Below are 16,064 nucleotides of genomic sequence, written 5' to 3'. Positions count from 1 at the left end.
CAAGCTTCCTCTGAGTCAATAAAAACACAGGGTGACAGCTTCACTCATCTGCACCGCTCTGTGTCCTGGCTGACAGATTAAAGCCAAACAACACCGACACTTGGTGAAAAGCCAGATTAACTTTGCCTCCTTGAAGCCTCTCCAGCAGCAACGGAGACTGAAATCCCCACAACAGTCCTGTGGTCTTTTAATTGGCGAGCTGCGCGGACCAGGCTTTGATTAATCTTAAATCTTAATGAGTTCACTCAGAGCTGCTGTGATATTCCAACCGAGGAGGTAAAACACACTTGCGATTCCCCTCATTTCATCCCGCGGCTGCATCAGAAGAGACCTGGAACTTCGGCCTGGTGAACCCGCCAAGAAATCAAAGAGAATGCCAGAGATCTGTTTAATAATTTATTTGCATATGATTATCGTAAAAATACTGAAAGAGAAATGCTTATTTTTGTTCTAGTTTTCGCACATTTTTTACAATCTAATACACCTTTAAATGCACAGAAAAAGAGGTCTGCCCTAACAGACACGTTTTCTTCTTTCACATACTGTATAACTGCAGATATGTAACGATCATTTGACTGCAAGTTCCCCATCTGTTTGATCCGCAACAGTAAACAAACAAGCATATAAATGTGGGTCGTGGAGAGGCCAAAGCCAGGTCGGATAGCTGAAAATGCTCAGTGGATTGGTCTAATATAAATACAGTGTTATTTACAGGCAGTTGTTTTAAATAGGAACTGGTCTGAAGAAAACACTGATTAGGAAGAATGAAACAATGAGTGATTTGTTCTATTTCTCTTTTTGTGGGACATTTGTAGCTTTATGCAACCAACATGTGGACAAATTGAAGTGGTTTTCTTTGTAAATGTTATTAATAATTAATGTCTTACCTGCTGTGAATAGCTCTTTGAATGACCTCAGTTTGGAGAAACAGGGTTTAGGATTGACAGGACTGATGAGCTGATGGTAATACAAACCATTTTTCACACTGAATTCGGTGGTTATTTACAAGCGTAAATAGCACCAACAGTAGCAAGCTTCCACAGGGTCACATTCCTTAATATTTCTGCTAAATTACCTGTGTAATTTCAACTTGACAGCATTGCAAAGGGTGAAATATTAGTGCTCATATGAACCACTGTCCCCAACCCACAAAGGAAAAACCGGGTAAAGAAAATGGATGAATGGATGAACCGCAGTGACATTTTGGATATTGGGTTTGGTTTAGGATGGCAGGAACCCACTTTGGTCAGAGCCATGCACGTACCAGCTGTTAGCTTCTCAGTTCTGTCAGACTTTAAAGCCACTATCTCACTGAGCTGGGACTGTTGGAGACTCGAGATTGCGAGAAAACTTCAAAAAAATGAGCAAATTTCCAGTTGTTGTCTCTAAATTTGTACTTACGACATTCTGCACAGTTCTTGTGAACGTCTCTGAACTATACTGCTGCAGTTATAAGTGACAAGTGAGAAATCTGGGAGCTGTGGCCTGGCCGAACAGACTGGCGGGATTAAGACATCTACAAGCACTGAGTGTTACCTGCTTCATGTTTCACACCAGCTAACTGCTCAGTCCCTGCATCGTATTCACAAAGCTAACAGCTCCAACTACATGCTGCCACAAACACGCCCATCAGAACACAGCAGAAGACGGCTGTTTAAATTTGACCACAAACACAGCAGGCACCAAGCTGACAGAAAGAGGAACATGTTTTTTTTTTTCTCACAGTGAGCTCCAGGTCTTACAGAGAAACCATTTCGCTGTACCTGGGAGGAGTCACGTTCACGATGACATTTCTAAATCAATAAGTGATCTTTTGAGCTTTATTGATCATCCCTGCATCCTCTTGGTTTTTCTTATTAAATTACAAACAAAGGGTCTTTCTGGACCGCTGTGTGTGCGCCACACTCCCCACATGCATCGAATATTTTGTACCAATAAAAAATTTGAGCTGGTTTGATTATTTTGAAAGCGTTTAGTCTTTGTTAACCCAGCTCTAGAACGACAGAAACTAAACCAAGACGATTCTGAGATGCCCCCCCAACAACTTTGCTACTATTTTGAGAAGAAAAATTCTGTCTTGCTATTTTTTTGGAGCTTGTTCAAAACTAAATCGACACAACCGTGACTCCTACAAAGACTTTGAGAACCCCTGCAAACAGTTTGAGACGTTTTCGAGACTCCCTCGTGGCAGGCAAGACTCTGTTTCCACACTGGGGTTGTTCAAAGAGCCGTCTACAACAGGTAAGATATTATGTGTTTATCATTTTTACGCAGAAACGTGCTTCAATATGACCAAAGGTTTCCCTTTAGAGTTCCTGCTGAGGTGAGATTTTCAGAGTAAAATGCACGACGTGGCACTGCCAGTGGCGCCCTTTATTCCTGAATAAAGGCCTGACAGGGATCCCGACACAGTCCGCTCAGTGGTTTTAAAGGTAATTCGCCTGTCTGAGTCTTACATTTCTTTAATTCACTCATTCCTGTCTGTCTGGTTTCTTTACAATGTGAAAAAAAAACAAGCATTGTAATAAAAAAGTTAAGCTTCAGTAAGAAAAAAAAAAGAAAGACACAAAAAAGAAAACCCTCACAGAAAATAACTTAACATTGGAAACAATGCGAGTATGAATCAAAGTAGAATAGGAAAACGTGGACGTTAAAGCCCGTACAGTAAGATGCCATCGAAGCAACAGTTATTGTGGAACTTGTTAGTACTTTTCGTATGAAGGAGTTTCCACTTTGGCATGCACATGACGTGTCCCGCACAGTGTCAGCTGTATGTCCCCTCTGACAGGGAGACGGAGTGAAGACTCGGATGCTTTGTACAGGTTTGTGACACACATATCTCCCGGTACAAGTGGAAGACAGCTTTTAGGAGGAAGCGGATGAAAAGTTCTTTTTCCTTTTTTTTTTTTTTGAAACTTCAAAATAGTTAAAGAATATATTTGGTTGGGATTCAAAGAAAAACAAAACAAAACAAAAGAAAACCAAAAAAAAAAAGCTCCACCGGATCGAAGATATACAGAGGTCAAAGCTGCGTCAAAGTTATTTCGTCTTGGCACTGTCGCCTCGTCCGGACGCCGAATCGTCTCTGCGACGCTCGCCTTGGTCGTGCGAGGGTGGAGAGGAGGAAGGACGGATTCCCAACCAGAAGAAAACACATGCAGGCATGCAAAACACAACCTGAGAGGGAGCAAGAAGAAGTTTGGCTTCATGTCAACAGTCACAAATCCACAAGTGTCAAGTAATGAACACACACTGCAATGGCAAGTTCTCTTTATACAGACGTTAAGTCTCCAGTGGGAAAGAAATCTCCAAAAGGGTCCACTTTTATAGAGCCGGGGCCTCCATCTTTTAGTTTCCTCTTCTTCTTTTTTTTTTTTTTAATTAAATTTACATTGGGCTCTCTGGATCAGAGTTTAGGTAGCTGTAATTTCTTTTCTTTTCGTTTTGTTTCCTTCAATTTGCAGCAGTTCACACTCTGATGGGGAGAGTTTGGCTCATCTGTTGCCGGATGATTTCCTGGCTGTTATCTGGGCTCTTCCTGTTGTGTCCCGGCAGCGTTCCTCCCAGCCGCAGCAGGTCTCTGCCAAACACAACGCCAACATGGGTCAGCGGCAAGTTCACAGCACTTTCAACAAAACGCTCCGAGTCACTGTTACCCCACTGAGTGCTTTCTGTTGACTAAAGGTTTTAATCCATCTCAGTGTCACTGTGTCTCATTTCTGCAGATTTATTATGATTATAGATGATAAGAAATAGAACATCATGGGAATACGTTTCAAAACTGCTGCTCTAGAGCTTCATCTGCTGTAAACAACTCAAACACCCGGCCAAATCTAATCATCATGCTTCCAGTTTTAATAAAAGTTCAACATATTTCTCAGCTATCTTAAAAAAAATAAAAAAAGGGCTGCAGCGTCCGAGTGTCCTTTGTTCCTCGGCCAGTGTCCTTGTTTTTAACGCCCCTGAGGCTGAAGATACTCCACAGATAGTGCTGCTTCTCATATCCCCTCTCTCCATCCCTTATCTGCCCCAGCATCACGCAGCAGCCAATAGCAAGTGAGCAGCAGCGAGCGTTCGCAGCCCCGGACGCGCACACGAAACGCGGGAGACGCTCTCTAAATCATGCTCTGACAACACGATGCCCCCCTCCTTCCTCCTCCCGCTCCCTCTCCATCTATCACTTGCCGCCGCTGCATACAGATCAGGCCATAAATTAATCATTGGCATGTCATCGGTGCACAACACCAACAGAACATGCAGATACACACACGCGCGCGCACGCAGAGCATAACACAAACACACACATTCCTTACCCATTCGCCTATCACAGCACTGGGCTTGCCCTCCCCTGATGCATTAAAAAGCTCATTAGCAACCTAATTAAACACATTCCTCTCTTTTAGCTTCTCCTCAATCTCCCTTATTACTCACACTTCATCACCTCCTGCTTTTCCACATCAGCAGCTCTGGCTGCTGTCTGTCCTATCACCTACATTCCAGCATCCAGTCAAGTGTAGGGGGAATTAAAGCGAGGTCAGCCATTACATTTCCACACACAATTAGCCTCACTGAGCCCAAATCCTGGCATAGGAATCACCCTCAGGGCCTCCGTGTTAGAGTGAAACTGGGAGCCAAGGAGCAAGCTCCACACCTGCATACTAGACGGCTGGATGCTGCCATAAAAGGGATATGATGGACATTTTAACAGGGGTTCTGTGGAGAGGTTAATCACAATTTATGTCTTACCTGTTGTAGACAATCTCAGTTTGGAGAAACAGAGTTTGAGTCCAACAGGACTGACAAGCTAACAGCTAGTCTGAAATTCACATAAAACTAAAGCGGATTGCTGCTGTATTAGAACAGCTCTAATCTCCAAAATTTCATCGAAAATTTGTGCCAGCTTTAATACTGATGTCAATTTTGCAACACGGCAGTGTATCTTATCCCTCGGCCAATGACTAATGGACGTAAGGACCAGCTCCACACTATCCTGAACAGAAAATCTGGCAAAGAAAATGGCTGGATATTTGAACATATGCAAAGCAAAAGCTATGTGAATCAGTAAAAATCAACATTTGAAATAATCTGATGCCTATTTTTATTTTTAATCAAGAAAATGTCTCATTTGTTTACATGGGGGAGTGGGACTTAAAAATTATTCTGCAACCAGGCTACTGCTAAATTCTGGCTTCTGGCCTTGTGTTTAGTTATTATATATGTTGGTAGTTCAGACTATTCGTTAGCTTGTCGGTCCTGTCAGAATTAAACCCTGTTTCTCCAAACTAGGGTTGTTAAAAAAAGCCATGTCTGTACAACAGGTAAGAAATTTTATTGTTCATAACCATTCCAAAGAATTCCATTTCCAAATGTCCGAAATATCCCTTTAAGTGGGGAATCAGGAGAGTACAGCCAGAGTCAGAGACAAAATGTTGAGGATTTGTACTTGATTCATCACACATCCCTAAGTAGCTGAGGATCTAACACCTAAACCTGCAGTAATCATGCTAACTGGATGCTAGGCTAACAAAAATCACAACAAACACATCAGTAAGCGTTCAGAGTCAGCGCTCTCAAAAGCAAAGCTGAAAAACAGAGAGGACAGCTTTCCACTTCCACATGGAAGAGTCAGGGACACGGAGGCAGACATCTGTTTGGCAGCAAAAAGCCCAAACTCACCATTCTACCGAAAGCATAAAACAAAGCAAACTCAACAAGCATGAACATTGTCGTGCTTCTCTTCAGGCCAGACATATTTTTTCCCTGTGACATCTTATTCCAGCAGCCCGGAGGCAGAGTGCTGCCTGTCCCCGCACCAATCTCCCCCCCCTGCTCTTTGCGGCCATCGTACACAGGGCCGAGGACAATGTAACACAAGGTGAAGAAAAAAAAAAAATCATCACCGGTATTATTTTCTCTGGGTGTGTGTTTCCACAGTTTCTGTGGTTACAATGAAAAAAAACCTTCAGACAATTTTAGGAAAAGATTAAAAATAAAAAAAAAAGCCTGGGCTTTGATCGAGTTCGGCTACAGATGGTGCAAAGTTAGACACAATACATTCAGTCATCAGAATGGCCAGTTGTTGCAGGATGATGCTGAACAAGCTGGAAAACAAAATTGGTACACTGAATTGCAAAAGTATTCACTCCCTTAGTAATCTCTCTGTTTTATTGCTTTCCAATTGTGATCTCTACTTCTCTACAACTTTGTCTCTGACCTGAAGAGTTCCTTGGTTGGTGGTAGTCCTTACTATTTAGAAGTGTTAGACTGGTGTTGACTCTGAGGTCTGTCAGGGCAGGTGTTTATACACTGAGACCATCTGACACTTAGATCACCCACGGGTAGATCTTATTTATCAAACTATGTGGCTTCTGAAGGTGATGGTTGAGGCTTCAAAACAAAGGGGGTCAATACATATGCACACGCCACTTTTCAGTTTTATATTTCTTAGAATTAGTTAAAATGTTTTTTCCACCTAACTCCATTCATTTGGATGATTTTACTTGTAATCAAATTGAAAATCCAATTAAATTCCAAAAGGTAAGGCAACAAAAAAAGAATACCAATGAGGGGTGAATACTTTTGCAACCCACTGAGCATCTGAAAACCGTGGAGGATTGACTTCTTCATCGTTGCAAAGTAAAGGCAGCAAGTTGCCAAATCTTGCAGCTGATTTGCCCATATCTTTTAAGTAAAAATAACAAAAACGTGTCCTTGTCTCTTTGTTGTTGTTGTTGTTGTAAACTCGCTCTGCTGCCTTCGGGTCGTTTGGCAGCACTATGCGAGACATCGACTTGCTCGTTCCGATCAAACTCGGGCGCTGAGACTTGTTGTGGACACGGACTCACCCTGAGTAGGTGCTGGTCACCACCTTGAGGCTGGCGGCGTTGCGGAGCAGCTTGTCCAGGGTGCTGACGATGCGAGAGAACTTGGGCCTCAGGTTTCTCTCCTTCATCCAACACTCCAGCATCAGCTGGTGCAGCACCATGGGACAGTCCATCGGAGGGGGCAGACGGTAGTCCTGCTCCACCGCCGTCATCACCTGAGGGACAGATAATCAGTTCAATCTGTTTGCACACGACTAAGGAAGTATACCAATGCTAACGGCTACCCGATGCAGTTTGATCTATGTGATAATGCCGTCAAGCTAACAGCTAAAAGCATACGTGCCAACATTTGGGAATGTCAATGTGGGACAACATAGCGTGAATGCACGTGTTCAAGGGGGTGTGCGCGGGAGCTTTTAGCGCCACTGTGGACACAGAGTGGAGCGGGCCTCCTCTCTGCTGGGAGATTGACAGCTGTTAGTGCTTGGGGAAGTGGGCGGGGCTTACGGTACGCTGCAGAATGAGTGCTTTCTCACATTTAGCCGCCGAAGTCACTACATTTGACGCTAGTCGCTATAAAAAATGTTAGAGGGATCTGAAAACTCGCTAAATATACAGCGTTAAAGTGACAAAAAAGCCGTGTGCATTTTTTTTTTTTTGCATGAGAAATACAAAGTGTGGCGTGTGAGGGCCAAATGCAGGACTTTTGGCTGTCCCGCACAGGTTGATGTTGATTAAACTGGCTACTTTCACTTGGTACAAAGATATACAAAATGTTAAAATAAAATTGGAAGATATTGTATATTTTTTAATGTTCCCACTGCATCGTAACAGATTGTGTCGTGTAGAACTGATTTTTTGTGCCAGGACTAGTTTAACCCTCTCAAGGCAGACGTTGCAGATCTGCAACAGCGAATTGCATATACCTAATTACTCCACATTCATATTTTATGAGCCTTATTTTACTCAGATGATAATTTCCCCAAATATCTGATTTTTCCTGTTACTAAAACTTAATTTGAGCCTGAGAGGGTTAACATATTTGCATGCTAGCATGTTGGGTCAATTGTTTGTGTCGCTATCAGGTGTTGAGTTTCTGCCTAAAGGCAGTCATATATGCTCAGTAGCTTCCCAACGCGAGCTGTGCATACACAAGACTGTATATAAAACTTGGATGCGGTTATTTTTTCTCCGTGTGTTGATGACATACACCAGATGTTGAGTGATTTCATTATTAGTATCATATCATACTGAAAGAACTCTTGACCCAGATTATTTCCTTTTCAGAGTTGTTTGCATAGAAATTTTAAAAATGTGTAATTATGTTATTCATAAAATTTTGAATGCATTGACAAGGTTTCATTTCAGTCTGTGTATATATATATATATATATATATATATATATATATATGGCATAAATACTGTATTTCAGACATGACCATGGGCGCCTGATTGTGTTGTAAAATGGGGGACTAATTACATCTATGCTAAAGACACATTGTACACAGTCTTTTAACATAATAGTGTCAATAATGAGAGGTGGCTGTATAGTGTGCAATAGGCAGAGAGCTTTTTAGATAGAAGTCCGAAGTACAAACTGCAAAATTACAGCTTACATGTTTTTCCTTTAACCAAATGTTACTAAAAGCAGATCTAAAATCAGATGTTGACATTTACAAAACTTTCCCTTTTAGTACAAATTTAGGTTGATTTTAGCTTAGGCATTATTCAGACCCACATATGAACTAGGGTCTCACAAACATGTGCTGCGAGCAGATGCTAATATCAGACCACCAGAAAGAAAGTTGCATTACTGTTTTTATGAAATTGAAAATATTGTGCACTCCTTCATAGCGTGATGTCAAAATGTTTTACTCAGTTATGCCTGATTCACAACCAAAAACAGATGTGGTACAGGTTTAACACTCCAAAAACAACTTTATCTTTGTTTCTCATCTCCACAGCTAAGACTAGTGAGCTAGTCCTAAAAGCTGCAAGATGACATCATCATCTAATTTGCATAGATGACAGGTGAAGAATAATGCTGTGATAGGGACAAAAACTTAAACGTGTTTAGAACTACAATGGAACATGTCTTATTTAATGTCACAATCCCAACCTTCCTCCTTTATCCAAGCTTAAGACCGACAAAGGTGACCCAAAAGAGACACCCAAAGTTGTTTAAGTGCAGTAATTTATTTCAGACAGAGAGCATTTTGCATTTACATCCCGCCGTGAATCGAGCGGTGACTTGGGCGGATGTGTGACTCATTTACGGCCTGGATGCGGTGGAGTGAACATCTCCTGCTCTGCCTGCAGCTGGCGGGATGCTGCAGGAGGACTGAAGAGCGCTGTGGGGCGGGGGAGGGGCTGACAGCAGCACCCGCTGCTCCTTGGAAAGAACCACACTTGCTTTCATGTCTCCAAAAGTCTCCAAAAACACAAGAGAAAGTCGCTAGATTTGTCGCTAGTTGCTTTTTTTTTTTTAATTGTCGCTAGAGGGGTCTGAAAACCTGTTAAATATCACAACAGAGTATTCTTCAAGCTCCATCTTATGTTCAAGATCTTATTGTTCCATTTTTTCCTAACAGAGCACTTCACTCTCAGACTGCAGGTTTACTTGTGGTTCCTAGAGTTTCTAAAAGTAGAACAAGAGGCAGAACTTTCAGTTCTCAGGCTCCTCTCTTGTGGAGCCAACTTTCAGTTTCTGCCTGTGAGGCTGACACCCTGTCTACTTTTAGGATTAGACTTAAGACTTTTCTTTTTGATAAATCCTATACTTAAGGTTGGTTTGGGTTTCCTGAACTATCCCTTAGTTCTGCTGCTATAGGCTCAGACTGTTGGAGGACAAACTGACCACATTTCCTCCCTCTGCTGCTGTCTTTACTCGCTCTACTATAATTATTTCCATCACTAACATGATTTTCGTATTGCTGAAGTAATGACAAGTTTTAAGTTTACAAGGGGGAGGAGCAAAGCCATAAGTTTGCACCCCCACTAACCAACCTGCATGCAAGAGTTTTTTTCTGAGAAATGATGGTGTTATTGGCGTTTTGATCAAACCTCGAAAAAAACCATTATGCACAATGTCATATGATGTCTTGTGCGATTTGAGAGCGCTCAAACTATGTGTTGAAAATGACTCTCAGACTCTCAAACCCCAATCTGCTCATACGTCCCTCCCTTTGGGCAGCGACTGGCATCAGGTAACGAGAGGGTTTTATTACCAGTTTCCTTTACTTTTTATTGTAAACAAGTCTCAAAAGCAACCTTTTCGCACGCGAAACAACAAAGCACATGTCAGCATTCACTACCATTTGGCTGCGAGTAACACGTATCGAGACCGTTCCGTTTAGCGTTTGTTGGCGTCGCAGAAGAATAATCACCAGTTGCTGTATTATGTCCTGCGTTTGACAGCTGCTCGGCTCATGCTGTCAAATATTCCATTCTTCTTTTCAACATCTACACCAAACTCTAAGAAACATACCATCAAATTTGTCACTTGACTGGCAGGAGAAACAATAAGCCAAAGGAAGAACAACGATGGCTCATTGATTTGGTTTTGCCTGGCAACAGCATTTGCCTCCATAAGCTCTGTATGGGTTTAACTCCCCTCAATAATGAAAAAATTGGCATTTGGGAACAATAATTCATTTCTGCTGCACTCCTCTTCTCCCGCTGCTTGTCCTTTGATTTTGTGTCGTGCCTCCAGCCTGCGAGTACCTCTGTTTATATCTCATATTTGTTGACTCTGTTGCTTATTGAGCAACGACTGTGCCACAAAGGCTTTTGGGAACAATAGAGAGCCTCTACTTTGATCCTTTTATTACTGCATGTGGGTTTTGTTGTGAAAGTTATACATACATTAATGCCATTTTTCATTTTGGTTCCTCTTTTGCTTTATTGCTATCAGCCTTACAAGTCTTCTTTTGAAGCCCAACACAGAGCGGATATTCTTTAGAGAATAGAGTGGAGGAGTACAGTACACACCGCTCCAGCACTCTGCTCAGCGATGAGGAACCCGGAGATTTCTGTTTTCTTTCCGACAAAGCTCAGAGCTGTAGCTATAGTGTCTGTGTGGCGCAGATAGCCGACAGGTAACAAGGCCCATAAAAAAGCCCTTCCTGAGAGTGCCTTTGTGAGAGCGAGGAGGGAGGCTTTACGGTATGGATTTGGAGGGGAGGGGGGTGAGCTGTAAATAAGGTGGTGAAAAGTAGAACAGCTGCACCGACATCTGCAGCGAGGAGATAAAGACGACAGAACAGACCCGGGTCCAACATGTCGCATGAGAAATCAAAGCCACAGCCGCTCTGGGGGACTCCCAGCTGCTCCCTAAACTTAAGGCGTAGAACCTCATCCACATGGATTCCGTTTACAGATACTGACGAGAAGGCAGAGCTAACTCACGTCCTGGTTGCTCATGTCCCAGTAAGGCCTCTCTCCGTAGGACACCACCTCCCACATAACGATGCCGTAACTCCACACGTCGCTGGCAGAGGTGAACTTCCGGAAGGCGATGGCCTCCGGTGCTGTCCATCGAATGGGAATCTTCCCTCCCTGCTCACACACACACACACACACACATACACAGATGGGGATAGAATCAATACCCTAGTATGCACTATAATCAACAAACAACACGTAGTTGCATAAATATTCTCCAATCTCGGGGGATGTTCATGCAGCTGTTCCAAGCTGCTGAAAAAATAAAAATAAAAATCACAGGTATAATACAATATAATTTGATTTAACAGCAGGACATTTTAGTTTAGTAAAATTAAACCCCAAAACAATTGAATAAAATTGCTGTAATCTTCAGGCTTTTTCCGAACGCATGAAGGGAAAACAATTTTGAGTCATAAACCAAAAGAATCCCAATGGTAACATTTTTTTACACCTCCTCTGTTTTTTTTAAACCAACCATTCATTGATGCAAGGACCCAACAAACAAACAACAATACTGGTAATAAATTGAATCCCAAATTTAGTAAATGCCAAGTGGCAGATGAGTTTTGCAGGCTGGAGTCAAACACTGTCAGATTTACATCTGGACTGTAAGCATTAACGTGTTCTTTCCTAAAGGTGGCGTCTCACCGAGCTGCGACTGTTGGAGACTTGTTGGTGACTCCAAACTGTGGATAAAAAGGAGAATTTCTTCCACTCTTCACTGAAATCTGAGTAACCATTGCAGCCTCGTTTTGAGTGACCGGGTTTTTGAAAGCCATGGTCTATATTTGTGCGCACAGGCTGCAAACTGTAATCAACGTTTCGAGACATTTTGGCAACTCCCTCCTGAATGTTGTTAACCAGCTAGTTGTTCAATGAGATGCTACCTTAAAGAAATTGATCAGCTTTTGCTCAGTAGGAAAATGTACCTTTCATCACCACCAAACCTACTTTCCAATAAGAAACGTGTAAAATCCAGCTTTGTATTTCTTGTCGTGGTAATAGCTGCCATCCCTCCTGCTCCTTTCCTTGACATCCAGCTTCACATTGTCAGCGACTGCAGAAATGTGCTGCTTTTTTTCACATTCATCTAGTTATATAGGACCTGCACCAAACTACAGCCCCAGCCTCATCTCTTTATCCAAAGCAGATTGATGATTCATCACCGAATCTCGCTTTCATCCAATCATCCCCAGTCCACTCAGCTGATTTCTTACAGCTTCCTCACAAACACCAACTCCTGCTTCTGCCAGTTAGTTTTTCTTTTGTTGTGCATTCCCTGATTGCTGTCAGTTCTCTGCTCAGAGGCTTGGCGGTGCGGCTGCTCTGCAGAGAGTGTCCCTCTGTCGCTAGCCCTCCAACAAACAGATTCATATCACGCTCTCGCCGCACAACTGCACTGACCGATCCATCCTCTCCGCACGCCAATAAATACAGTGCCACGCTCAGCCGTTCTTTAATTGCCTTTTGGATGCAAAGCGAGAAACACTTGTTTTCCTCTGGATCAGGGTCAGGCCTGATGGATGAAGAAGGAAGAAGAGTGGATGTGGTCGAAAACCCCTTCACCTGCGTCCCTTTCACTGACGCTGGAGGCCCAGAAAGCCCCCATATATACAGTATAAAGGAAAATCCCACAGATTGAGATGAAATCATGGAAACAGCCAAGCACAGACATGAGACCCGTGTTGGTAGAAGGTAGTGCGTCGCTGCATCCTGTGGTCGGAGTCACACCAGGGAGTACTGCAATCATGGGCACATGTAGTAATATCGGGGGGAAAATTGCTGCTGCCTTACGGAGCGTGAGGGAAAGAGTGCAGGAGAACGTCTCAGGGAATAGCAGGAAAAAACTATGACGACTGAGAGTGTAGCAGAATCAGAAATGTGGGACTGTTATTCAGTCGGGTGGTTCTGTAAACATGTGTGAAGGGGTTGGGTGACCCCAAACACCCATATGAAGAATCATGGTGCCAAATATATGCAGTCGAATACACACTGGCTTTCCATGTTCTCCTATCTGAATATGGACGTTGGATGTCTTTTTTTTGCATTTCGGTGGTTGTAAATATTTGCACACAGACAGATGACAACAGAGGTGGTTAATGTAGCAGATTTGCAAACTTAATAATATCAAAACATGATTAGAATTTAAAGATATGCATCAAAAGTGAAACCCGTTTTATTCATTTGTTCATTATTTATTTAACGCTCTGTTTGGAGATGATCAGCGGTGCTGCAGCACCCTCTGCTCCCCTGTTTCCCACAGTCTTGAGCCGCGCGATGATTGCTTTCACACTAAAGGAGCCTAATAGATCATGAAGAGAGTACTGTTGGTTGTCATTAGGTGTGAAGGAGGCCTGAAGGTTTTGCCTCATCTTAACTGCATGCTCAGGCTTGTGCTGGTATTTGTTTTAAAGGCGACTCGACGTTTTTTCCTATAACCTATCAAAACTATACTATAGTGCACACGCGCACGCACACACACACACGCATAAGCGTACACACACTCATTTCACTGACCAGGGAACTTGTGTAAGTGGGGTCAGCAGAAGTGTCGTCCAGGAAGCGCGAGAGGCCAAAGTCGGAGACCTTGCAGACCAAGTTGCTGTTGACCAGGATATTTCTGGCAGCGAGGTCTCGGTGCACATAGTTCATGTCTGACAGGTACTTCATCCCCGCAGCGATGCCGCGCAGCATCCCGACCAGCTGAGTCATGGTGAAGCGCCCGTCGTTCAGCTGCAGGAGGATTCAGAGGGAAAGCACGAGTCAGTGAGGGGGGGAGAGCAAAGGAAAAGGCTTAGTTAAGGAGAAACAGATGATATGGAGCATAGGAGATAAGAGGAGGGGGTGAAGTGTGTGTGTGTGGAGGGGTAATCAGTCAGTGAGGCCACATAAACATGACATCTGTCAAAATGCTTCCCAGCTGCTCCTGACACTCACTGACAGCTGACCTTTTCACACATGCTGTCCAATTAGTAGATTAATTATACTTTGGACTGTTGTGCTACAGCTTTTAATGTTCCAGTCTGACTTCACACAAAAAACTACCAGCAAACTCGAACACTGAATTCTTGTTTTCTGACACAGATAATCCAGTCGCAGGTACAGGCTATTACTAATGTGTGTTTTTTTTTTTTTTTTTAATAAAAAGGTGTTTGCATTTATTCTTCACAAACATTAGAGTAAAATGACAATGGATTTATTTATTTATTTTGTTCTGGATTTAGAAATTCTTTGTTATCCCTTTCACAAAAGGTGCTGTTACATTGGTTTTGCCCATGGATGTGTTTGCAGGTCTGTCTGTTAGCAAAATGTCTCATGAACCGCTGGACAGATTTGAAAGTAATCACTACATGCGCATCAACAAGTGATGAACTGTTGCAGTCAATTCAATTAAGATGGCTACCACAGGTAAGGACACCCAACAAATGGCTATAACGCTGTGGATTTTACAAATACTGGGATAAACTTTTGTGTGTTAGCAGCTGAGAGTCATCTCCAACTTACATCTTGAGAGCTAACTGATCGCATGAGAGCTGTTTTTAAAACTTTACCTCAAACTAATAGAGTCAACTTTGTCTTCCTGTTAGCAAAATCTCTCACGAAACACTGGATAGAAATTATTACAACTTTCAGAAAGTAATCACTAAGTGACATCTAAAACTGATTAATTTTCTCAAGATGGCCGTCGCAGCCAACTGATCTTATAAAACAAAAATGACTTTAACTTGGTTAGTTGTACAGATATTGAGCTAAAAGTCGATGTGGTAGAAGCTGAAACTACATCACAACACATCATCTGAGACCTTACACATTGCACTAAATCTTTGCTTAAAACTTTGGTATTAACTGTTTGTGTCAACCCTGTTTGTCCGTTAGCAAAATATCTTGCAAACCCCTGGATGGATTTGATTAAAACTCTCAGAAAGTAATCATTGGAGGTGCAGCTACGACCGATTTAACTTTTCCACTCAACCTGATTCAAGGTGGCTGTCACAGCTGCTCAAACACAGCCAACAGTGAGTCGAATTGACTGATACTGAGCTTAGTAGCTGAAAGTAATCTTTAACATACAGTCTGAGCGCAGACACAATATCGAATGAGATTGCACGTAATCTGATTTCCAAGGTTTGACCCGAACAGCTACAACTCTGCCCCTTCTCATCATAATTTGATCTTGGTCTAAAACTCTGGCATAAAAGACGGCGGGTGATATGCATTCCTTAAAGGAATGCTATGCGTTTAATTTGCTGATATTTGGTCCTCTTTTGTTAGCGTCTGAGAAGCATGAAACCACTCCTCGACCAAGGCTTTCAGGGTTCATTTTCCAATTCTCCACGTTAGAGGAGCGTGTCACAGACTGGAGATTATAATAAATCAGCCCTCCGACCTGTGGAGCCTCGCGACCCCTGACGTGCGAGAGCTGGAACCAATCAACGGAACGTCAATAAACAATTAAAAATCGGGTAAGAGATTCCCGCGGGACCGAACCAGGGTTTAGCTCGCGACCTGAATATTTCACCCGAAGAGAATCTGGACGAAAGGAAAAAAAGAAACTGCATTATTTTAACTTAATTATAGCTTCTTTGAGTGCACGGTGAGAAAGAACAAAACCCACGAGGTGACTGTAAAAAAATAAAAAATAAAATAAAATAAACCCTTAAACATCCTGCTTTGTAGTCTGCACACTCCAGTGAAGTCTGACAGCTAAACAAGCCGGGATGGATGGATGGATATAAACAGCTGATTCACTGCAGGCCTTCAAAGCCACGCCGCCGTTAAACAGACAAGGGGGGG

At 42.7% G+C, this 16,064-nt stretch overlaps 1 protein-coding gene across 1 annotated transcript in view; it reads right to left on the bottom strand.

Annotated features, from left to right (window-relative positions):
• Positions 1 to 385: 385 nt before the first annotated feature.
• ephb3a (eph receptor B3a) overlaps positions 386 to 16,064 on the bottom strand; it is a 63,120-nt gene continuing 47,441 nt past the window's right edge. Inside the window, exons 12-15 of the mRNA XM_017420253.3 lie at positions 13,788 to 14,003; positions 11,232 to 11,381; positions 6,846 to 7,039; positions 386 to 3,580 (exon numbers count right to left, since the gene is read on the bottom strand). Of these exons, the coding sequence (XP_017275742.1) occupies positions 3,469 to 3,580; positions 6,846 to 7,039; positions 11,232 to 11,381; positions 13,788 to 14,003 (672 nt within the window). The 3' untranslated portion in view covers positions 386 to 3,468. The remainder of the gene's footprint in view (positions 3,581 to 6,845; positions 7,040 to 11,231; positions 11,382 to 13,787; positions 14,004 to 16,064) is intronic.

This window comes from Kryptolebias marmoratus, linkage group LG20, assembly GCF_001649575.2.
Source record: "Kryptolebias marmoratus isolate JLee-2015 linkage group LG20, ASM164957v2, whole genome shotgun sequence".
NCBI classification, from domain to species: domain Eukaryota; kingdom Metazoa; phylum Chordata; class Actinopteri; order Cyprinodontiformes; family Rivulidae; genus Kryptolebias; species Kryptolebias marmoratus.
The sequence above is the reverse complement of the archived record's forward strand: the minus strand, read 5'-3'. Positions and strand labels throughout refer to the sequence as shown.